Genomic DNA, 24,059 nt, shown 5'->3' with positions numbered 1-24,059 from the left:
TACAAGTCACTGAGAGCAGAATTTGTCTATTATTCTGTATTCTCCAAATCTTAGGACGGTGCCTAGTACATCACCCTTGTGAGTGGTGTACCAGGATTAGTCCTATTTTATATGCATGGACCAAAACTTCTGAATCATCTGGAGATCTTATTCAGATACAGATTTTGATACCTTTGGTAGGACCTGTGATGCTGGTATTGCTGGTGTGGGGACCATGAACCGGCCATTGGGTCTTCTTTTAGCTCTGATTTGGTGGTGGAAGGAGATGGTCATAGAGGAGGGCAAGGTAGGGCCAGATGTAGGGGAATCGCTAAAAAGAATCTCTTCTAGGTAATTTTCTATCTTCAGTAATCCCTCTTTGATCTCATGTGCATCTTGAATGTGTGATATTTCTAAATTGTACTTATGAACTTCTATCCCACAGCACTTTGACAAGGCACCAAGCCTCAGATCCACCGGGCCAGCCTCACGAGCACTTTAGAGCAGCATTGCCATTGAAAGCCTGGTTCAGGTCCTCAGCACACTTTCACATCGAAAAGCCTCAAAGGCTGCAGCAAAAGGAACCAACTCTCCCACACAGGAATTTTCTTTAGGATCTGTTTGGCAAACACGTATGTTTCTTACTTTGAGGCAGGCCATGTCAGCAGTTTAATTTAAGACATCAAATGAGAAGCAATCTGTCTGCTCTAACCTTTTGCCGGTGAAATGAACAGCCTCTGAGCCAGTTCTCAGAGAACACTCTCATTATCCTGGTCTTCGTGACATGGGACACACTGTCTCTTTTCTTGACTTGACCTTAACACATCACTGATGCAAAACATATTTCTAGTTTGAAAAATAGTCATCTAGAAAATAAAACCATTTGATCATCTCAGTTGCACTTCTGAGCCTCAGTACTGTTGAAAATGTGTTTTACTTGTTTGATTTGTACTACTGACTGATTCTAGCCTATTAAAAAATTAGAGAAATATTTCTGAGCAGAGAGGTACTCTGCAAAAATGTATTCTTTCCATTTAAAACATAAAGTCAGGAGGTATAGATCAATGGGAACATCGACTCTTTGATTTTGGTCACAATATATTCTTGGAAGCCAAGGGATAAAGGGAATTTTGCTTGTAACTAAAGACATATGATCAAATTAAAGAAAAAACACAAAATCTCCATAACTGTTTAAAATACCAAAAATGTGAAGTACATCATGGAGAGTTTCAGTGGAATGGGGAAAGGAAAATTAGGGACTATTTAGTTTGACTAATTAGAGACATTTTCACCAAAATATGTAGCTGCCATTGGAAGAGGTAGGACTAGAATTCAGGTCTCCAGGTTTACAAGCTAATGGCCTCTTCACTTTACCTACTTTCTTCCCTGATAAAAGTCCTGAACAGTGTGTATGCCTGTACATAACAGTACATTACTGACATGAGGGCCTCACGGCACTCAGATCAGTTAGGATTAGCATCAACTACTACTAACAGTGGCTAGAACAATGTATATCTCCTTCACTTAAAAGAAGCCTGGTGGTAGGCAGATCTGGTAGATCTCTGAAGAAATGAGAGACCCACTCTTCTTTTTGCTTGATCTTTCGATTATCAATTCATGATTCAAGATAGACATTGAAATTCCAACCATTATGTCCACACCACATGCTGGAAGATGAGAAGAATGATAGAGGGGAAGGGGGATTTTTCTTCTGCTGTCTGTCTCTCTTTTTTAAGGAGACTTCCACAAATTTCCTCCCAGAATTTATACTCATACCTCACTAGCCAGAACTTGTTAGTTCTCCCTTATGGCAAGGGAGACTGAGAAATGGGCATTGTAACTCTACATGAAACTGGGGCTCTATTCCTGAGGAAGAAAGAGAATGTGGGTATTGGAAGGCTATGAGCTGTCTCTGTCACTGCAAAACTGTCTGTACAGCATTAAAAGCGTTCCTCCGGTGTGTCTACATTTGGCCTCTTTAAAAGCAAGACATCATTAGGAGTTTGGTTCTGGTAGTGGCAGGACACCTTGAATTGGACTAACCCTCCCACAGATAATAACGCTGGAAAAAACAAACCAACAAAATACCCTTTGAAGTCACTGTGGAACAACCCAAATGGGCAGTTATTAAAGGAATCCAACCATTTAAAGAAGGAAAGCACACTCACTGGGCAAGGTCCACTTTAACATGGCCTTTCCCCTGAGGGGACTCCCAGTCTATATGATACCAGAAGGTTAGGAACTGAGCAGAATGCTGCTCTCTAGAGATTAGGAGGGTGAGTGAAGAGTACAAGAGACCAAAAATTGAATGAGGAAATCTTAAAAATAAAAGAGACTCAGAATCTGCATATAACGTCTCTTCCAATCCTTGGCTGACTCCTGCACACACACGTGGGAAGACTGTAAACAGCCCAATGAAAGCAACAGCTGGAAGGCTGAAAGATTAAAAAGATACTTCAGCTCTGCCATACAGGTGAGAAAGAGTTGGGAGTTTAAGTCTCTCCAAGTTAGAGGGACTTGGCTGTTATTTTTTCAAATATTTTTCTCCCCCACTCTTTTCTTCCTCTGTCTGGGGTTCCAATTGCATATTATTAGGCCACTTGCACTAAATGCTAGTGAGGCTTTGTTCTTTCCCCCCCAGCTTTTACTTTCCTCCCCATTTTTCACATTAGATAATTTCTATTGGTATATAATCATATCCAATGACTCTTCTGACAACTCACATTTGCTCTTACAATGTATATTCAATGAATTTTCTATTTCAGCTATTATACTTTTCAGTTCTAGAATTTCCATTTTTTATAGTTTCCATTATTTGCTGAGATTCCTCATCTGTTCACTCATTATGACCATTTTTTCCTAAGTACTCGGGCATATTTATAATAGTTTCTTTAAAGTTCTTGACTGCTAATTACAAATATCTGGATCATATCAGGTCTATTTCAACTGACTGCTTTTTTTTTTCTTAAGTATGAATCAGATTTTCCTTTTTGTTCCTGTATCTATTAGTTTTTTTATTGCACACAGGACATTGTAGAGCAGATGTTGTAGAATTCTGGCTTTTGTTATCTTCTATTCATTTTTTAACTTTTTTTCCCATTAGGAAGTTAGATTATTAGCCACTGACCTTGAGGCTTATTTAAAGAGAAAACACTAATCACCAACAGGCATTTTTTGCTCACATAAAAATGTCTGATGGACAGGGGTATCTTTATAGATCCTAAAAACATGAAAAAGATAACAGGGATTCTGAACTATTTTATGCTAATAAATTCTGCAACAGATGAAATTTAAGAATCCTTTGTGTTGTTCTGATACCAAAAAAAATGTAAAAAGTGAAAACCCCAAATAGAAAACATTCCCACAGAAAAACTCCAGGCCATATGATTTCACTAGGGGATTTCTTTAAAACATTTAAGAAATAAATAATACCAATTTTATGTAAGCTTTTTCAGAAATAAAATAAATATTATGAGGCCATAATATAAAAAGGAAAATAAATGAGAGAATCTATATGATCATGTCAATTGATTTCAAGAAATACTGAAAAGAATGAAGAAAAATATCAGAGAAACATAATAAATACGAAGTAATGAAAACTACCAGAAATGGTAACTATGAGGGTAGATATTAAAAGATGAAGAAAAACATTTGAGCCCTGGCTGTTGTGGCTCAAGTTGATTGGAGAGTTATCCCATATACCAAAAGTTTAGGGGTTCTATTTCTGGCCAGGGCACATACCAGGTTCAAAATTCAATATGCGTTTATAATAAAACTTTCAGCAAACTAAAAACAAAAGGAGTCTTTTCAATCTTATGAAGGATGCTACAAACTAAGATCTTACAAATCCTACAACTAAGATCATACTTAATTGTATGAAAGATTCAATGCTTTCCCTGTAAGATTGGGAACAAAGATGTCAGCTTTCATTGTCTATTCAATATTGTACTGGAGTTGATAAGCTAGTGCAATAAATCAAGTAAAAGAAATAAGAGACATGCAGATTGGGGGAAAAATGAGCGTTATCCTTATTATTGTGAATATTTTTAAATTAAAAAAAATCCTAGAACTCTACAAAACAACTGCTAAGAACTAATAAGTGAATTTAGCAACTTTGCTGGATAAAAATAAATTGTACTTCTATATATTAGTCACAAACAATTTAAAAATGAAGAATATTTAATTATATTTATAGTAGATTGAAGTGCACACAATATATAGGAATAAATTTAATAAAATCAGTATAAGACCTCTACTCTGAAAGCTATAAAACATTGCTGAGAATAATAAAAGAAGACTTCAATAGAGAAATATATCTTGTTTATGGACTAGAAGACTCAATATTGTTAAGATGTCAATTATCTTCAAATTTATCTAGACATTGAAATAAAATTCCAGTTAAAGTTCTAATGGGCCCTTAAAGTTGCTAATTTTAAAAGACTGACAACATCAAATGTTGCTGAGAATGTGGAATAATTGGGACTCCTTTTCATTGAAACTGGTATATTGAAAAATGGTATAACCACTTTTAAAAAAAAGTTTGACAGTTTCTCATAAGGTCTATGTTTATACACATGTTCTATGACTAATAAATTCCACTCCTAGGACTATATTCCATAAAAGTATTTGTATGAAAATATTTATAGCTGCATCATTTATTATACCAGTAAAAAAAACTGGTAACAACTCAAATGTTTATTAACAGGAAAATGGATAAGTAAATTGTGGTATACTCATACCATGTGGTATACTCATACCATTAATCATTACTCAGCAATGATTAATACACAATGGCATGGATGAATCTCAAAAACAATCAAGTGAGAGAAAGACATTAAACACAAAGAATATATACTGTATGGTTTTACTTATAAGATGTTCAAAACAGGCAAAAATAGTGTAATAGCAATCAGCACATTGGTTGTCTATGGTGGGATAAGGGGATTGGGGAAATTTCTGGGTGGTGTATATATACACACACACGTATCTGTATCTCTATAAACATACACACATACATTCTATATCCTGTGTTATATCTATTGTATACCTTGTTTGGAGGTGTTAGTTACAAAAGTCTATGCATTTGTCAAAATACAGAAAATTGTATTTAACTGTATTTTATTTTAGGTAAATTATACCTCAACTGAAAAAAAGGTTGCTTTTTAAAACATGATTTCCCATCGGTTGGCTATCTGTTTGGTTCTAAGTGAGTACAGTGAAAGCCTTCTTATCAGCACAGTCAGGATAGCTAGTCAACTACTTCATTAAAAGTTTATTAAAAATTATTTAAAAAATATATGTATGTATTTTATTTTTAACATAAAAGTGCATGTATTATATGTATATTCATTTGCTAATATTTTGATATATAGCCAAAGCCTTTTTTCTTTTATTTGTGTTCATATAAACCATCTCCATAACATAACATCTATGATTTCTCATTTCAATGTCTTTAAAAAGGAGTAAGAAATTAAATCCATCTCTGAAGCAATCTAAATGCAAAGTCCTTCTTGGTTTTTATCATTTTGCCACATTCTAAGTTTTGTGTGCCCTATAACTTATTTGAAAGATTTTTTGTGACTCCTTTCATCTGGATTTCTCAAAGCATTTAACTTTGTTTTCATAGCAGAAGAGTGGCAACTCTCTTTTTCCCTTTATTTTTATCGGTTTACGTGATATTTACTTTAATTACATCATCACAATAACCATAAAATCTCGCATCTAGGCACTGATCAGATCCTTTCTCATTTAAATCCAAGCTAATGGCCTCCTTCCATACATCAAGATGTAATAAACTCACAGGAAGAGGAAGCTTTGTTTTTTTAAATCTATAAACCTCTTACTTAAAGGGACCCTCCCATCCCTCGTCCTCTGCAAAGCTTTCACACCAATGCTGTAATCCACAGGGCAACTGTGGCAATCCTCTCTACACTTTCCTGTCTATCTTCTTTATTTTCTCTGAAATGAGAGGACAATTGTTGGCTTAAAGCTCTTTAAAACCATTTCCTAAGTGGCCAATAAACATATGAAATGGTACTTTTCTAATTTTTTTTGGAGAATGCAGACGAAAACCATGATACAATGCCACTACATGGCAATCAAAAGCAAACAGTAAGGACCTTCATATTCTGCTGGTGGAAATGTGAATCAGTTCAACCCCTCTGGAATGTGGCATCACCTAATAACATTGAAAATATGTGAATACTAGCACGTCCTCTCCTAGGTATGTACCCTGGACATGTGTGCTTGTCATGTACAATGACATCGGTACAAGAATGTTTTGGCAGAAGGATTTGTAACTGACCCAAATTGAAAACAAAGCAAATGCTTTCGATAGCAGAGTGGATAAACAGTGATATGGCCACACAACAGAATTTTATGCAGCAATGAAACTGTATAAACTAGAGTTATACACAACAAAATGGATGGATCCTACAAACACTATTACGTAAAAAAAAAAGTCACAAAACATTACATACAAAGGTCATATAAAGGTCAAAACCAGGCAAAGCCAAATTACACCAATTTTCTTAGACTCTTTGGTTAACTATAAGAATGAAGTAGAGCCTTCAATGGCATAGAATACAGTTGAGCAAATCCAGTCATCTAAATGATGATGCAATAATGAGAGTGCCTGTAAGAAAGAAGAGAAAACTGAATAGATTGCTTTCCATAGGCATATTTAAGGTTAGATGGCACTTGAATGTGCGCACATACATGTAGGCACACAGCCACACTATTGGAATATTTCAGGCTAAAGAAAGTGGCTCGCTCTTCCCCAAAGCGGCCATAGGTGACCTCTGAAGATGGTTCGCTATTCGCTAGACCCAGAAAACCCCACAAAATCATGCAAATCAAGAGGCTCCAATCTCCGCGTTCACTTCAAGAACACGTGTGAAACGGCCCAGGCCATCAAGGGCATGCATATTCGGAAAGCCACCAAGTATCTGAAGGACGTCACCTTAAAGAAGCAATGCGTGCCGTTCCGTCGTTATAATGGTGGTGTTGGTAGGTGCGCCCAGGCAAAACAGTGGGGCTGGACACAGGGTCGGTGGCCCAAAAAGAGTGCTGAATTTTTGCTGCACATGCTGAAAAATGCCGAGAGCAATGCTGAACTTAAGGGTTTAGATGTAGACTCTCTGGTCATCGAGCACATTCAGGTGAACAAAGCCCCCAAGATGCGGCGTAGAACCTACAGAGCTCATGGGCGGATTAACCCATACATGAGCTCTCCCTGCCACATTGAGATGATCCTCACTGAAAAGGAGCAGATTGTTCCCAAACCAGAAGAGGAGGTGGCACAGAAGAAAAAGATATCTCAGAAGAAACTGAAGAAGCAAAAACTTATGGCCCGGGAGTAGATTCAGCATAAAATAAATCTAAATAAAAGTAAAAGCAGGAAAAAAAAAAAAAAAGAAAGTGGCTCAGTGGGTGCTCATCCTCCTGGTCTAGCCACGTATCTATCATCAGACCACGCCACATTGATGCCTTTCACCTCCAGATCTCTCAAGTGATGCAAAACTGTGGGAAAAGTACAAGAAACAACCATCCATGTTTATAAGGTGAATAAAAAAGCCGAAACAAATGCTTGTTCTCGGATGTTTCTCTTTTCTTGGGCTGATGGCATGGATACATATTTTTATTAGCTAAGCTGAATCATAGGAAATGCTAATTAAATTAGGGTTATTTCTTAGAGATTTTGAAGTTTATTTTCTGGGCTTGGTTGCATTTCAAAAACTGAGGAAGTTATATTGCCGCATTTGTATCTACTACATATCTCAAGAAATTGAGATTGATTTTAATAAGCATAATGCCCTAAATAGGAAAGAACCTACTATCTACCAATGTTAGAATGAGTAAATAAATTGTGGTTTATTCAAATAATGAAATAGACAGGCTTGACCCTAATTTACTGTTCATTTCAACTATAGATGATCACATTAACAGAGGATTGTTTTGTATTACTCAAAACTTTTGATACCAGACTTATGTGAATAATTGAAAATGAAAGGCCCCCCACCGCTTTACAAAACAGTGCAGTGGTCCTTTGATTCCTGTGTTAATGACATGACAGTTATACCACAAGAATGCTCACAGCTGTCTCAGTACCACATGGACAGCTGTTGGGTTTAGAATTCTAATGATGGTCAGATAGAAACCAGAAAGTTATGGACGTGATGCTCCCACCACAGGGGAGGGGAAGGAGAGACTAGTGTGTTCTCTGACCTCTACCAAGTGCTTAGGTGTAGCATTGTATAAACTCTGCTTCACACAGAGCTAACCTCCACTACCAATGGGTTGGGAACCTTGCATCTAGGTTTAGCAATTCTTGATAATCAGTTCAAAGTATAAAACATTTTTCTTTTAAAATGTAATACAATATTTGATATAAAACATAGCATATTAATAAAACAAATACTGGTGATGCCACCCTTCAATTTATGAAATAGAACTTACAGATTCAGTTGAAGTCTTCCTTGTGATCCTGCAGTCCCAGCCTACTGCCTACCCACCCAAATAGGGAATGAAGTGAAACTGTCACTATTTACAGATGACATGATTCTATATAAGAAAAACATGAAGACTCTATCAAAAAACTATTAGAAACAAAGAACAAATAGAGTAAAGTTGCAGGATACAAAATCAATGTACAAAAATCTGTTGCATTCCTATATATTACCAATGAAATATCAGAAAAAAATTGAACAATTTGTAATTGCCACAAAAATAGATAAAATACCTAGGAATAAACTTAACAAAGTAAGTGAAAAACCTATACACTAAAAAATACAAGATATTGCTGAAAGAAATTGAAGACACACACACACACACAAAATAAAATGATATTCCATGTTCTTGTATTAGAAAAATTAACATAGTTAAAATGGCTATGTTACCTAAAGCAATATACAGATTTAATGTAATCTCCACCAGAATCCCAATGACATTTTTCAAAGGAATGGAACCTAAATCCTCAAATTTGTATGGAACCATAAAAGGCCCTGAGTAGCCAAAGCAATCCTGAGAAAAAAAGAGAAAAAAGCCAGAGATATCATATTCCCTGACTTCAACGTATACTACAAAGCTATAATAATCAAAAGAGTATTGTATTGGCAGAAAAAAAGAGATACACAGACCAATGGAACGGAATTGAAAGCCCAGAAATAAACTCACACATATATGGGCAACTAAATTTTGACAAACAAGCCAAAAACATACAATAGAGAAAGGAAAGCCTCTTCAATAAATGCTGCTGGGAAAATTGGAAAGCCACATGCAAAAGAATGAAACTAGATTGCTATTTGACATTGCACACAAAAATTAACTCAAAATGGATTAAAGACTTTTATATAAGAACTGAAACAATAAAATACATAGAAGAAAACATAGCTATGAAGTATATGAACCTTGGGCTTAGAGGTGTTTTTGTGAACTTGATCCTAAAGGCAAGAGAAATAAAAGCAAGAACAAATGAATGGGACTATATCAAACTAAAAAGCTTCTGCATGGCAAAAGAAACTATCAACAGAACAAAAGGCAAGCAACCAAATAGGAGAAGATATATGCAAATAACACCTCCAATAAGAGGATAATATCCAAAGTATATAAAGAACTCATACAACTCAACAACAACAACAAATAAACAATCCAATTAAAAAATGGGCAGAGGATCTGAACAGACACTTCTCCCAAGAAGACATACAGATGGCCAACAGACATATGAAAAGATGCTCAACCTCACTAGCGATAAGGGAAATGCAAATCAAAACCACAATGAGATACCATTTCACATCTGTTAGAATGGCTATTATCAATAAGACAAGAAATAACAAGTGTTGGAGAGGTTGTGGAAAAAAGGGAATCCTCGTTCATTGCTGGTGGGAATGTAAACTGGTATAGCCACTATGGAAACAGTATGGAGGTTCCTCAATAAATTGAGAACAGAGCTACTATGTGACCCAGCAATCCCTCTTCTGATTATCTGCCCCCAAAAACTCAAAAACTTTTATTTGCAAGGATATATGTACCCTATATTCATTGCAGCGTTATTCACAATAGCCATGGCACGGACACAACCTAAGTGTCCTTCAACAGATGACTGGATAAAGAATTTGTGGTACATGTATGCAATGGAATACTACTCAGCCATTTAAAATGTCAAAATGCTGCCATTTATGTCAACATGTCTTGAGAGTATCATGTTAAAGTTAAATAAGTCAGACAGAAAAGGACAAAACCATGATATGTGGTATATAAAACAGAAAACAACAAACAAAGAAAACAACAAACAAACAAACTCATAGACACACAACAGTATGGTGGTTACCAGAGGAAAAGGGGAGTGGGGGGAGGATGAAGAGGGTGATAGAAAGAGACTAGATTTTGAGTAGTGAACACACAATGCAATATGCAGATGATGCATTATAGAACTGTACTCCTGAAACTTACATAATGTTATTAAACAATCTTATCCCAATAAATTAATTTTTTTAAAAAGGCTACTCCTCGCCCAGCTGGCATGGCTCCGTGGTTGAGCATCGACCTATGAACCAGGAGGTCATGGTTCGATTCCAGTCAGGACATATGCTCGGGTTGCAGGCTCGATACCCAGTGTGTGTCATGCAGGAGGCAGCCAATCAATGATTCTCTCATCATTGAGGTTTCTCTCTCTCTCTCCCTCTCCCTTCCTCTCTGAACTCAATAAAATATATATTAAAAACAAACAAACAAAAAAAGCTCCTCTTCTGTGAAGCTCTTCCTTCCCAAAGCTGCAACTCTGTCCTGTGTGTGTTCCCTCTAATGGTGCCCATTATTATACCTGTTGTACTCCATTGCTATTGCTGGTTTTCAAGAATTTCTCCTTGCTAGGCTATGAGCAACCTGAGGATGGCATCTTTAAATACTCAGTGCCTGGCATATGTTTTTACTCAATAAATGTACTCATTTACTTAAAAAAAGTAAATGAATACATTAATGACTAAGTGAATGAATGAGTTTCTAGGGAATGGGACTGTAAATAAACCACTTGTTTAAACCCTTGAGTTTTAATCTTACCTCAGTAATCACTAGCCAAACTAGAACCTCCTAAACCTGGTCTTATTTATTATTCCCCGTTAGTCAAACCTACATCAAGTCCTAGTGAAACACACAGGGTATGGGCCACTGCCTGCCTCACACTCGACCAGCGTCAGGGAGACCACTGATGGTCTCTAAAAGAAAACAAAAGACACAGTGGTTTTGTTTCTCTTTTATTGCAACCCATTGCAAGGTCAAAAGATTCACAGAAATATAGAAACTACAAACCGAGTAAATTTCCTTTATCCACTCAAAAAGACATTAAAGACAAAGGACCAGAATTTCCACTACAGCACTATATTTCATAGCCTTTATTCTGAAAATACTGTTGACATTTTGGAGAGGATAAAAAGCCCTGCATTAAACGTGTTCACATACACTTATAACATTCTAAGCAAAAAACAAACAAAAAAATATTCTATATTGCCCAGAAAAATCATTTTAAGCCTCAATTCAAAGCATCTAATGAGAACACATTCAACAACCACCACAGGATCACTCAAGGTAATGTTTTTTCTGGTTGTTTTTTTGTTTGCTTGTGTTTTTTTTTGTGGTTTTTTTTTTTTTTTTGAGATTAATGCTTTGAGGCTGGATATGACATTTCTAGAGATTTCTACAAATATACCAAAGCAGTTTTCCAGGTTATGTGGCATCAGGCTTTCTGGATTAGTCAACATCTTAATAAGAGTGCAAGCCCGCCCCCACCCCAACCCAAGCTGAAGCATGTTATAGTGCTGCACTTTAGATCAAACATTGCAACATTAAAAAAAAATCAATTGTACACTTCTGAAACCATTTGACAACCAAATTATAACACTCCAAAATTATAACAATTTTGAATTGAAATGGCACCATCTGTATCATCGATGGCTCTCTCTTCTTTAGTCTTTTCTTCAACTATTTAAAATATAGTGTGACATATATAAAAATTAAACTTTTGCTTATTCACTCAAGCTACAATTACTATTCATACGGTCTTATAAATTAGTTTTGGATTAAAAACCAGTTAAAATATTATGATTTAAGATATTTTTCAGTGGAGGGGAAATGAAAACAATACAGTTTGATGTGTAAGAAGAATTACAGTTTATTAATAGTAAACAGCTTTTTTTTTTTCTTACACAAACTTTATTCCCTTAAAATTAAATTAATAATCCATTTAGTGACAGAAAAAATACCCTTGGTGGGTAATGACTAGATTTTCCTAACTGATTTGGATTAAAAACAAAGAATAAAAATAAAAAAAGCCATATCAGAAACATGTTGACATAATAAAAAAAGCAGTTGTTTACATTTTTTGGAGTCATTATAAATAAGTGAATGGCATTTGAATGTAAAGCTATTTTTTGTTTCTTACAGATAGTCTCATTTTAGCAATATTGGGACTTATAGAAAGTTAAACTCAAACTTTAGTATACCTGTTAAAGACCAAAAAAACAGCTAGTCTACACTGGGGAAGAATAAATAGCAAACTCACAAGCCAGGGTTTTGTATCTAGCTCTACTGGGAAAGATAATCACTCTTTAGCATAAAAAGGCTCCCTGCTGTCTTGATTATAAATCTAGACAGAGGAAAGGTTATTTGAGCCTGAGTCTCTACATGGATTAAGTGTAAATATGTGTGAAATCAAAACATTCATTTACATAGATCTTTTCTTAACTGAAAGGTATCGATTTTTAAACAAAGAAATGCTTATTTCTGACAAGTGTAAACAGAATCTTAAAGAAAAGATTTTATAATTTTTCTTAACTCATACATTAACCAGCAATAGATCTTTGCAGTAGCATAAGAACTATTTAAAAATAACATGCATATAACCAAAAAACCTGCTCTAAAGCTCAAAGCAAAGAAAAAAAAAAGATTGTCTATTTATATCACTCATTAATATTCTATTAATGTGACTACCCCCAAATCTCAGAAATATAATTTCATAATTACCCAAATTAACAAAAATAATTAAATGATCTGTAGATTTTTAAAAAATAACTTCACACTATTAATTACATTGGTGACTTTAATGTGAATAATGTGAAGATTAGCTCCAAATACCATTAAAATACATCCAAGACCAGTTACTATCCATGAAATAAAAACTAACACAGTGTTAATGTAAAACTCAACTGAAATATTTAGTACTCAACAGAACGCATTTGTAGAACGATGAATAATTAACTTTTGTGAGCTGGCCAGGGGACTGTTACCTCCAGATAAAAATTTCACAAAAGGCTTATCCTCTCTAGTCCCTAAGTCACCTACCAGACAGCAAGTTGGCCACACATGGAGACACTGAGTTAGCAGAGCCACAGTGGGCAGCATGCTCTCCCAGTGGCCTGGGGGGAGGCCCCTATGTCATAAATGATGCAGAAAGAAACTGCCCTGGTGTGTGTGTGTGTGTGTGTGTGTGTGTGTGTGCATGTGGGAGTGAGAAAAGCTGGTTTCCAGGCTTCTGACTACTGCAACATCACGTATGTTCTGGTTGTCAGAGCAGAAGTGCGCTAGTCTATCTCACTAGGAAAGAACGCAGTTGCCTTCATTTTAGGGCATCACCAAGTGGTAGGAATTAGAAGCTCAAAATAATATATTCAATTCCTTTTATTCCACAGTAAAAACACCTTTTAAAAAAAGAGAAATAAGCCTTTGAACTTAAAAATTAAAAGGTTTGTAGCGTTCAAAATCTTCAAGTTTTAAGAAAAACAACCAGCTCACCTGGGACTAAACAGCAATTGCGCTTATGCTAGGCGGTATGCGAACGAAACACAAATATACACACTCGGGTACACACACAGACATGTGACAGTTAAAACCTTTCCAAGAGATCACCCACCCCAAATCTACACCCCTCCCTGCCCCGCGGAGCGGCCGCGTGGACCTGAGCGTGGGCAGGAGGGTTAGGAGGAGGCCGCGGACATGTTGGGGGTCCAGCCCATCTGATAGGCTCTCTCCAGGGTCCTCTTGCAGTCCTGGAGGACGGTGCTGAAGGTGATGTGTGGGTACTGCTGCACCAGCTGCTCCACCGTCACTTCATTGACCTGAAACCAGACAAGAGTGGCCGTCACGCACCTGGACCGCTGAAACCACCAGCCGCCCGCTCTCACCGGGTGCTCATAGTGGCACCAGGACCCCGCCCCTCAGTCCTTCTCCGCAGTGTGGGCAAGTGCTCAGTGAGAGGACCACGGCCCTTTCTGTCTTACCGCCCTGGTTTGCTAAATACCACATTCGCCCTTACAGACTTTTAAAAAGACATATGATATCAAGACATCAAATGTGTTTTCTAGAAGCATAAATCACTGCGACTTGCCGAGATCCTAAACGCGTCCATTGAAAATCTACCAGCAGTGCTTAGAAGGTGAGGCTGCAGTAAGTGAGCGTTCAAATGTGCATTTGACTTTGTCATCAACCTGCCGGGCTTTTTAGGACAAGACTGTAGATAGAAATGCTGGGGAAAATGTTTATTTTTCTTCCCTTTAAATGTTAAGGTATTCCAGACTTCAAGTCCCTCTGTGGAAAGGGCTGAAATGGGAGGAATCAATAATTAAAACATACATGGCTGGCAGGTCAGGGATGGCCCCACTAGACCTTAACCATCAAAGATACCACCTTGATTCTTGATTAGACAAGGCAATCAGACAGGCCTAATTAAAACTAACACCTGTACAATTGCTGTGCTGTGAAGGGATTAATTTGTCAATTATTTTTAAGCTGATTGCAGTTCATATCACAGAAGTAGACAGCTTCCTTCATCCTTTAGATAAATAAATGATTAACCTGAGAACCACAACTTTTAGGGAGCTTTATTTAAAATCTTTATCAAACACTTGGGCATTTTCAAATACATCAATAGTTCATTTAGACTAAGTAAGCTGGTCTAAAGGATAGGACTTGTGGTACACATTTCTCTTCTCCCTTTCCTTATCTGTCCACCACGGGGAAAGATCAGGACCACCAGAAAAGCCCTAGGATAACATGAAATTCTTGTTGTTTGCCTTTGAATCCTGCTTACAAGTATGATGACCATGGCATTCAGTCGTCTGCACTATTCTGAAATAATACGGTATTTTCTGGGTGATTTGGAAAACTGTGACATATATCTTTTTTTTTTTTTTTTATAAATTTGAGAGTTGATGTTTCAACATTACATTGATAGTTAATCTTCATCAGAATATTTCTCTATTCAAAATTTGCTTGTATAGAAATCAATTATTATTCTAAATTCAAACAAGACATGCAGTTAATTCTTTTTGTGATATAGATATGATGTATAACATTTTGTTTTCAAAAATAAGAAGAAAATAATTTTGAATAAAAAGGAAGAACTGATATAGTGTTGAGAATATGAACTGATGGTCTTAAGAGGATTTTTAAGCAATATAATTTTTTTAAATTTAAATTTATGTTCTAAGTCTTGCCTGTGTTGAGGCAGCTTGTAACAGTACATTTAGAAGGCCATGTGTCATGTAGCCCTATCTCTCTAGCCTGTTTTTTATGCTAGCCACTCACCTGACTGAATTTCAGGTTATCAAGCTTCCAAGTTCTGTCCGGCCTCAGGGACTTTGCACATGTTTTCTTTACCTGGAATACCGTTTAATACACTTTCCCCTTAAAACTACCTTCTCATGCATACTTCTTACTCGTTATTTTTTTTTAAATTTGTTAAACTATTTTGGAGTCTCAGGTGGGTAGCACAGTGACTCAAGATCTATATATTCATTATGTAATCACAAGTCTAGTCACCATCTGTTACCATGCAAAGTTATCACAATATTACTGACTATATTCCTCTTCACCTTTCACCCTACTCATTCTTGAATTCTTAGCTGTAATGTCATTTCCCCAGGTAACTCTGGTCGCTGCCCTCTCCCTGCTCCCCTCCCCAAATGAAGTAAGGCTTCCAGGTTGCTCACTTTTCCAATATTGCCAACCTCTCCTGTATAGCACATATATTATAAAGTTAGCTTATAATTGCTTTGTTTAATGTCTATTTCTCCTGCTCCAATGTAAGAGCCATAAGAGCCATATCATTTTTTTTTTAACCTATAAGCCAGGCCTACTTACTAGTGAATGAATGATCTATAATAATAAAAGCATAATATGCTAATTAGACCAGAGAGCAAACAACCTTCTGGTTGTCATTTCAGACGTCCTTCCGGATGAAGCCGCTGTGGCAGGGGCCAAGGCAGAGGCGATCAGGCAGGCAGGCGAGCAGTTAGGGGCAATAAGGCAGGCAGGCAGGTGAGTAGTTAGGGGTGATCAGGCAGGCAGGCGAGTGGTTAGGGGCAATCAGGCAGGCAGAGTGGTGAGGGGTGATCAGGCAGGCAGGCAGGCAAGGAGTTAGGAGCCAGCGGTCCCGGATTGTGAGAGGGATGTCCAACTGCCGGTTTAGGCCTGATCCCTGCTGTGGGATTGGGCCTAAACCAGCAGTTGGACATCCCCCGAGGGGGTCCCAGATTGCGAAGAGGGTGCACCAGGCCTCTAGTCTATAATAATAAAAGTGTAATATGTTAATTAGACCGGACAGCCGAACGACCTTCTCGGACATCCTTCTGGATGACCTTTTGGATGAAGCCAGGGCTGCGAGAGCCGAGGCAAGCCGCTGCAGCTGCGAGGGCCAAGCCCCTTGCATGAATTTTGTGCATTGGGCCTCTAGTATAACAATAACAAACTAGAAATAAAAATTAGAGATCCAACAGCAAGGCCAAGCTAGAGACTAAAGTAATCATAACCACAAAGACCAGCAATTTCCTCAGGAACTCATATTCAGCTCAAGAATTACCTCCTTCAGGAAGCCTTTCCGCAGCAGGCCTATCTGCCCACGAGGTCAAGTTAGGCACCCCTTGTCTGTGCACCCATGGCTGGTCCCCTGTGAGCTTTGTCCATGATTTAAGCCCTCTTACACTGCATGGCCATCATCCCCTTAACTTGCCCATCTCTTCCACCTGAACTAAAGCCTCTGCCTTTGACTGAGGCTCTCCAGCTGTGCACATGTAAAGTAGAAACATGGCAACTGCATTCACAACATGGACTTTAGAGTCAACCAGAAACAGGTTTGAATCCTGGTTTCACTTTACTTCTTTTGATTTCTTCAACTGTAAAAACAGGATAAAAGTACTTATATCATAGGATTGTTATAAAGGATTAGCTGTAATAATATGCCTAACACTGTGACTGACTTAAAAAAAGGCCGCCAGGCCCTGGCCAGGTAGCTCAGTTTGTTAGCACATTGTCCCAATATGCCAAAGTGCCAAGGTTGTGGGTTTGATCCCTGGTCAGGGCATATACAAGACTCAACCAAGGAATGCATGAATGGGTGGAACAACTGATTAATGATCTATAATAATATAATTTTATTATAGATCATTAATCAGTTGTTGATATCTCTCTCTCTCTCTCTCTCTCAAATCAAGAAGTAAACATTTTTTAAAAAGGACCCCCAAATGGTAGCTCTTATTATTACAGCAGGCACGATTATGGAGTGCATGTTAACTGTCAACATGTTAGGACGACCAATTCTCTATAGTAATGCTCAATATTGCTCCACTTCTGAGATATTTCAGAAATAAATTTTATAACGTTAGTTATAATGTTCAAAATAAAATAATCACAGGGCAAGAAGTAACCTTTAAAATATACTTTATAGACCTAGCTAGTTTGGCTCAGTGGACAGAGCGTCAGACTGCGGACTGAAGGGTCCCAGGTTCAATTCCGGTCAAGGGCACATGCCTGGGTTGCTGGCTTGATCCCCTGTGGGGGACATGCAGGAGACAGCCAATAAATGTTTATCTCTCATCATTTAGGTTTCTACCTCCCTTTCCCTCTCCCTTCCTCTTTGAAATCAATGAAGATGTATTTAAATAAAATATACTTCATATACAAGAAGGATATATTTTATATTAAGACACTTTGGAGGAGACTACAGAATTTTCCTCAATAACACATGTTCTGGAAATCCTCCCTTTTCTTTACCTGAGGTTCTCCAGGCTACGGTTAGGTCACCTTGGCCCCTCCTGCCATAAATAAACCAGAAGGGTGCAGATCTAGGTAGGGAGAGCTGATGTCATTTGGTCAGAGAGGATACTTAGAAAATCTGTATCACATCGCAAAGGAACTAAACATGCGCCAAGCCACTTAGCATTCAAGGAACAACTAACTGAAAAGAGATAACAAAAAAGGATGGAGAAGGAGACACGTTTAAACCCACCATAAAGATGGGACTGTCTTCTATGGTATATCCTTTCTACACTACAGAGGGCCTGTAACAAGTTTTATACCTAGGTTGACAGGCAATTTGTTTTTAAGGTCCAATTTTTAAAAATAGAAAACATCTCCAGGTGATAACAGCTTTGCAGGGAGATACAATTCACCTTAAGCAAACTTGATACATGAAAATATGGATTTATGGAGTATATAAATTAGAGAATCATTGTTCACTTTAGTAAAGACTTTCATGGTAGGGTTAACCTATTTTGTCAGCTCTCCCAATATATTTTATATATCCTTTTGTTTAGCAAAATTCAATTTACCTATTTCTCTTGTACAAAGGAAGATACACTTATAGTTGAGACTGTTAATTCTCTGGCTTTCATAGGTTATGGGCAAGAACAGACAGAGCTTTGGCTTTGTACAGCTGCATGAAAAAATGGTACTGCAGTTCCTCTGTGGATAAATGAGTCTTCTAAGCAATCTTTTTGCTAACTGCACTCTGTAAATTCTGGAAAACAAAGCAGTGGGGGAAACGCAAATATTCCATTTGAGAGCTTTATTGAGTAGAAGTTATTCAGGGAAATACATGTGGCCCCACTAGGGAAAGTTCCATCTTTTACTTACAGTGTCTCCTGGCGTTACAGTGTGGCAAGCTTTACACTAAAGTTGCTTTCATCTACTCAGAAGTACAAATTATGCTCACCTCCTTGTATAGACTCTCTCAGCGTTTTGGTGCCTTAGAGAAGGAGTTCAGTGTAAGACACCAGGAGGGTCCACATTGTTTTAAATCATTACGCTTACCTACAAAATTTGCAGGCATTTTTGTCATGCACAGCTCCATTAGTTAGGATGAAAAGAACTGTTCTCTGTTCCAACTCATAAAATATAAGTAATATAGAAAAAGACCATAAAAATAAATTTAAAAAAATTTCCCCATGTTCCCTGGTTTTCAGTATTCAATGTCTTTTCCTCTTGCTGAAAACTATCAATGGTACCACCTATATTACACATGCAATTTGGAAAATGCAGTGTATCTTCCTAAAGAAATATGTAGCAGTGTCATTTGAAGAAATTACTGTGATTAAAGGGGGGGGGGGAAACATGTATCACAGGTTTTTTCTTTAAATATAAGAAATATTGAATTTTACAGTTCTCTCAAAAGACTGCATAACCATAATTTACATGTTCAAAATTATTATAACTCTTTTTAAGGTTCTAGCAATTTGTCTGGTATTTTAATCTCTTTTGAGTTAACATCTATCAGCACTTTTGGAAAATGTGAGGCAAATTGCTGTGCTAATTAAGGTAAATCACACCACGGTTTCATTCTATTGCTGCTGCTATGGGAGGCTGAGGGGAGCACTGTCAGAGTCTCCAGTACTCAGTTTAACCAATTTATCTAGACCATCATACTGTGTCCTCACCTCCTTAGGAATACTTTCCCCACAAAGCTCCAGATAAGGGTTAGCCTTGGCCTGAATTATCTCCCCAATGATATCTATTGCTCAAAAAATAGAATTTCTGATAAAATTTGCTGAAGAATCTATATATATAAAACCCTATTATGCAAATAAACTGAATGGTGGAACAACAGAACAACCGGTCACTATGATGTGCACCACCACCAGGGGGCGCACGCACAGAACATGGCGAGCGTTGGCAGGAAGCGGCAGAGTACGAAACATGGTGGGTGTTGGCTGTGGTGGGATGGTGGAGTAGGTGAGCGGGAGCACCAGACCAAGGCGGGGTACTGGTCGCTGTCATCCGGGCAAGCCTCTGGTGGTTACTGAAAATTCTTTGCTCCCATGCACCACCGTCCCGCCTGGTGCTTGCACCTGCTGCTGGCACTGGCCCCGCTTGCACCCACTGCTGGCGCCTGGCGCCGGCCCCGATCCACCTCCCCCTGCTCCTGATGGGCGACCAGGGCAGCAGCTGCTGCTCGCATCTGTTGACAGCACTGGACCACTTGCACCCACTGCCGGCGCTGGCCCCAATCGCTTTGCGCCATCAGCGGATGTGAGTGAGGCCAGTGCCGGCAGCGTCGGTGCATGGGAGCGGCGGCAGTGGGAGCAGGGCTGTTGGCAGAGAGGGAACCAGGGGCCATGATGGGAGGGGCCAGGTGGGGGCTCGGAGGATGGGCCAAGACCTGCCCCTGTACCCACCATAGCCTCGCGGCCCACAGTTTCTTTCAAGGTGCATGAACTTGTGCACTGGCCACCTAGTCCATTTATATTAAGTGACACTTGTTTCCTCTTTGACTCATGTTGTGAAATAGGACATGCTTATTGTAAGGGGACAACTATTTGACACATGTGAGTATATTAAAATCACACTTAGGGATATAATTCAGGCATACCTCGTTTTACTGTGCTTTGCTTGATTGCGCTTCAAAATGTTGCCTTTTTTTTTTAAACAAATTGAAGGCAAGACCCTCCACCAGCAAAAGGATTATGACTTGCTTTATTGTACTACTCCCTTTATTACAGTGGTCTGGCACTGAACCCACAATATTTCCGAGGTATGCCTGCAAAGCACTTAAAATCACTATTTTTTTAGATGGAGAAAAGTTCCCTGCAAAAACTGAACGCTATTTAAAATACCAATACCAACAACAATAAAATGTATTGAGTTATTCCTGGACTGTAACTGCCTTGACAACAAGGAGTATTGTAGTCATCCCTTTGTTTTCAGTCTTACACTGCCTGGCATATTCTTGACCATTAGAATATAACCTCTTGAGACAGGAGTTTGGGCTGTTTCTGTCAATGCCAAATCCCTAGCACATAGAGAATGCCCTGCACATAGTACGTACTCAATAAATATTTGTGGGCTAAGTTAATATGATAGTTGGTTAAAGAATGCTTATTGCGTAACTACAGAGGCACCAAATAATACTTCATCAGAAACTGTGAGGATAAGCTCACCTGGTTCCCAGACTGTTCCCTCCACAGTGGCAGCAGTCTCTAACGTTTGGACATTATGGCAGCTCCAAACTCCTTTAATCCTCTGAAGTTCACACCCAAGGTGATTCTTTGTGCTACTCTCCTTTGCATCTGACATCACAGGGGTGCCCCTTTCCAGATACCCCTTCCCTGGGTTTCCAATAGTTTTGCACAGGAGACCAAAGTAGCTCATGATGGTGACTCGGCAGTGTTTGCTAGGCCACGTGGCTGTCGGGCAGTACTCAGGAAACGACTGGGCTATACCTCAGGTTAGTTGAGGGCAGCCTTCCTTGTTGGAGAGCAGTGACACACTACACTGGCCGGAGAACACTGAGAAACGTGTTCATGGTCCCTGGACGGGATTTGGTTTCCAAAACTTTGCAAAAACCCACATGGTTCAGAAGACTGAATACTTTAGTTTAGAGCATCAGCAGTCTGCTCAGGGTGGCAGGCGCAGGGGGGCCCCACAGGTGATGTCACAGCTACCTGGTAACACAGTGCACTGTGGACAGGTCTCCTGTCTCAAAACAATGCTATTTCCACCCATTGATTTCTTGGGCTTCAGCAATTCCACATGCCTGGGGGCAACTGGAAATCTGGGGCTTTTGGATGTTGTTGGTTTCACTGTGACAGTGGTGTGACTCTTGTCGCAGGGAGCAGACAGACAGGACTGCAACAGGCTGGGACAGTCGCGAGAGGAAAACTCTAAACCAGCTCCCATGCAGTAAGTGGGAAACCAGACACGTTTCTTCTCTGCACATGGTTTATTTGGGTGAAATTCTTGAAATAATTTGTTCATTTTTCATCCAAATGACTAATAAGGCAAATTAAAGTATGTCCATACTCCAGTAAGAATGGAGGAGGAGGGGAAGGAAAAAACATTCAATGAGCATCTACTATTTCCCAGGCATCGAGGCCTGAATGCCCTGATTACAGATGAATAGTGGCTCAGACAGAATTAGTATTTCACACAGGGGCACACAGCTTCACTGACATTCATTTTCCAGCTACAATTAAGAAAAATGATTGTCGTTTACACACAAATTCCTTTCAAAGTTCTCTGCAATCTCTTCAAAATGGCTGCTCTGTGGGAATATAAATTACAGTGGATCCCACTTGGCCTGCAGGACATTGTCATGGTGCTGTGGTCGTGGGAGATGCTGAACCGTGACGGAAACATGACGAAGCTGCTAGACGAACAAGGGCCTCTGGGCAGCGCCAACTGACCCCTGCCCTAAACTGCAACTTCCCTTCCTCTCTCCCACCCAGGGATACGTCCTGTGTCCCTCAGGTAGAAGGCCAGCAGGAAAGACAGGGCCCACGCTCTGAGAGAGGGAAAAACAAGGAAGCCAGCAGCAGCAAACCCCACGGAGGGCCTTCTAGGGGGAGCGCAGGCTGCTGTGGACGGGAGAGCTGAGTGGCACCTGATCCTCCCCAGGGGGCTGGAAAGGGCTTTGCAAAGGAAGTGACGTTTAAGTGACTTGTGAAGGACAAGGAGGCACCAGCCCGTTGACGTCATGCACTACATGTACACATATTTTTCAGGGAAGAAAAAAACCCACTCGTAAGCTAGAATAAAACAATGGATCTCCTCCTTGCTTTGTGAGCTGTGTGGTCAGTTTCTTCAGCACACATAGCAACTTAGCTGTATAACTGAGGTGAGGTACGTTCTTGTTTCAAATGGTACTTCTCTGAGGGGGGCGGGTAGCTAAGAAAATGGATCCCCCTGTTTGCAGTGGGAAACTAAGGGGCCCACAGTACGTCTGTGAAGGTGTCGCAAATAGCACACTCAGCACCCGCTTCCCGATTTAGGGCCCTTGCCCTCACGCTGGTCTGTCATTCTCCACAGACTCCCTGGGCAATGTCACTCACTGCTAACAGCCCCAGAGGCTGACTCCGGGGGGCCCAGAGGCAGAGTGTTGTCTCCCTGGCAGTCTGTCTCTCTCCGAGGTTTTGGCTCTCTGGCCATTATGGACCCTGGCATCCGTCAGGTGCCCCTGGAACTCATCCTAGACAATGCACATTCAAATGAGACTCCACTGGCCCCATGATGGGCACACGTGGGAATGAGTAAAATAGGGGTAATGCAACTTTTAGGAATAGCTCAAATTTGTATGTAAATGAGATGAGTCATCTAAGTGCAGTTTAAAATATTTTAAATAGGACACTAAGAAAAAAATAAAAGAGCAGACAATACATTGATTTTCCCAGGACCCTGCTCAGCTGACAGCATGCACACTGCAGGCCCTGGGAGGTTTTTATGATTCTATTTCCCTCCCTTTGTCGCAGGACCTCTCACATCCCCTTTTAGGTGACACGCCACATCCTGGTGATGTTTCTCTACAGTTAGAGCAGGGAGGCTCGGGACGCCAGGAATCCAGCACCACTTTCACAGGCTCCCAGCTTACCTTTCTCTTTCTCCTGAGCAGCAAGGCGGATAAAGCTGGAGCCACATAGACAGGCTGCAGGCAGAGCCCACCGTGAGGCGGAAGGGCCTTCCCAGCCTGGTGTGGGCCGTGGAAATGACTCTGGTGTGAGAGCAGCCTGGCTGCTCCCTTTCTCTGCTCTGCAGGCAACGTCAAGGTCCCTTCCTTCACTCCTCCTTCCTCAGTCAAACCCAGGCCTTCTTCGTGAACCGCCCTGTGACTCAGCTACAACAAATGCCTGATACATGTTGACTGATGTGGGATGACTTAAACTATGACTGCAACCAAGATTACAACCAAGAATACAGTGGTTCTCAGCCCAGCTACTCATGGGGGTCTTTGAAGTCTCCCACTGCCCAGGCCAGTCCCAGACGACCTGTATCCGAACCTTGGAGGAGTGGGACCCAGGCATCAGTATTCTTTACGGCTCCCAGGAGAT

General features: G+C 39.5%; 2 protein-coding genes across 2 annotated transcripts in view; one reads left to right on the top strand and one right to left on the bottom strand.

Annotated features, from left to right (window-relative positions):
- Window positions 1-6,756: 6,756 nt before the first annotated feature.
- On the top strand, window positions 6,757-7,374 carry LOC308253669 (large ribosomal subunit protein uL22-like). The gene has a single exon (XM_080679329.1). It carries the CDS (start codon window positions 6,786-6,788, stop codon window positions 7,338-7,340), a length of 555 nt encoding a protein of 184 aa, XP_080535455.1. The 5' UTR covers window positions 6,757-6,785; the 3' UTR covers window positions 7,341-7,374.
- A 3,859-nt stretch (window positions 7,375-11,233) lies between these two features.
- Window positions 11,234-24,059, bottom strand: part of FBXL17 (F-box and leucine rich repeat protein 17) — a 491,914-nt gene continuing 479,088 nt past the window's right edge. Inside the window, exon 9 of the mRNA XM_080679035.1 lies at window positions 11,234-14,084. Coding sequence (XP_080535161.1) covers window positions 13,944-14,084 — 141 coding nt within the window. The 3' untranslated portion in view covers window positions 11,234-13,943. The remainder of the gene's footprint in view (window positions 14,085-24,059) is intronic.

Source organism: Plecotus auritus, assembly GCF_963455305.1.
Source record: "Plecotus auritus genome assembly, chromosome: 7".
NCBI classification, from domain to species: Eukaryota; Metazoa; Chordata; class Mammalia; order Chiroptera; family Vespertilionidae; genus Plecotus; species Plecotus auritus.
This window is presented reverse-complemented; position numbering and strand designations above follow the sequence as displayed.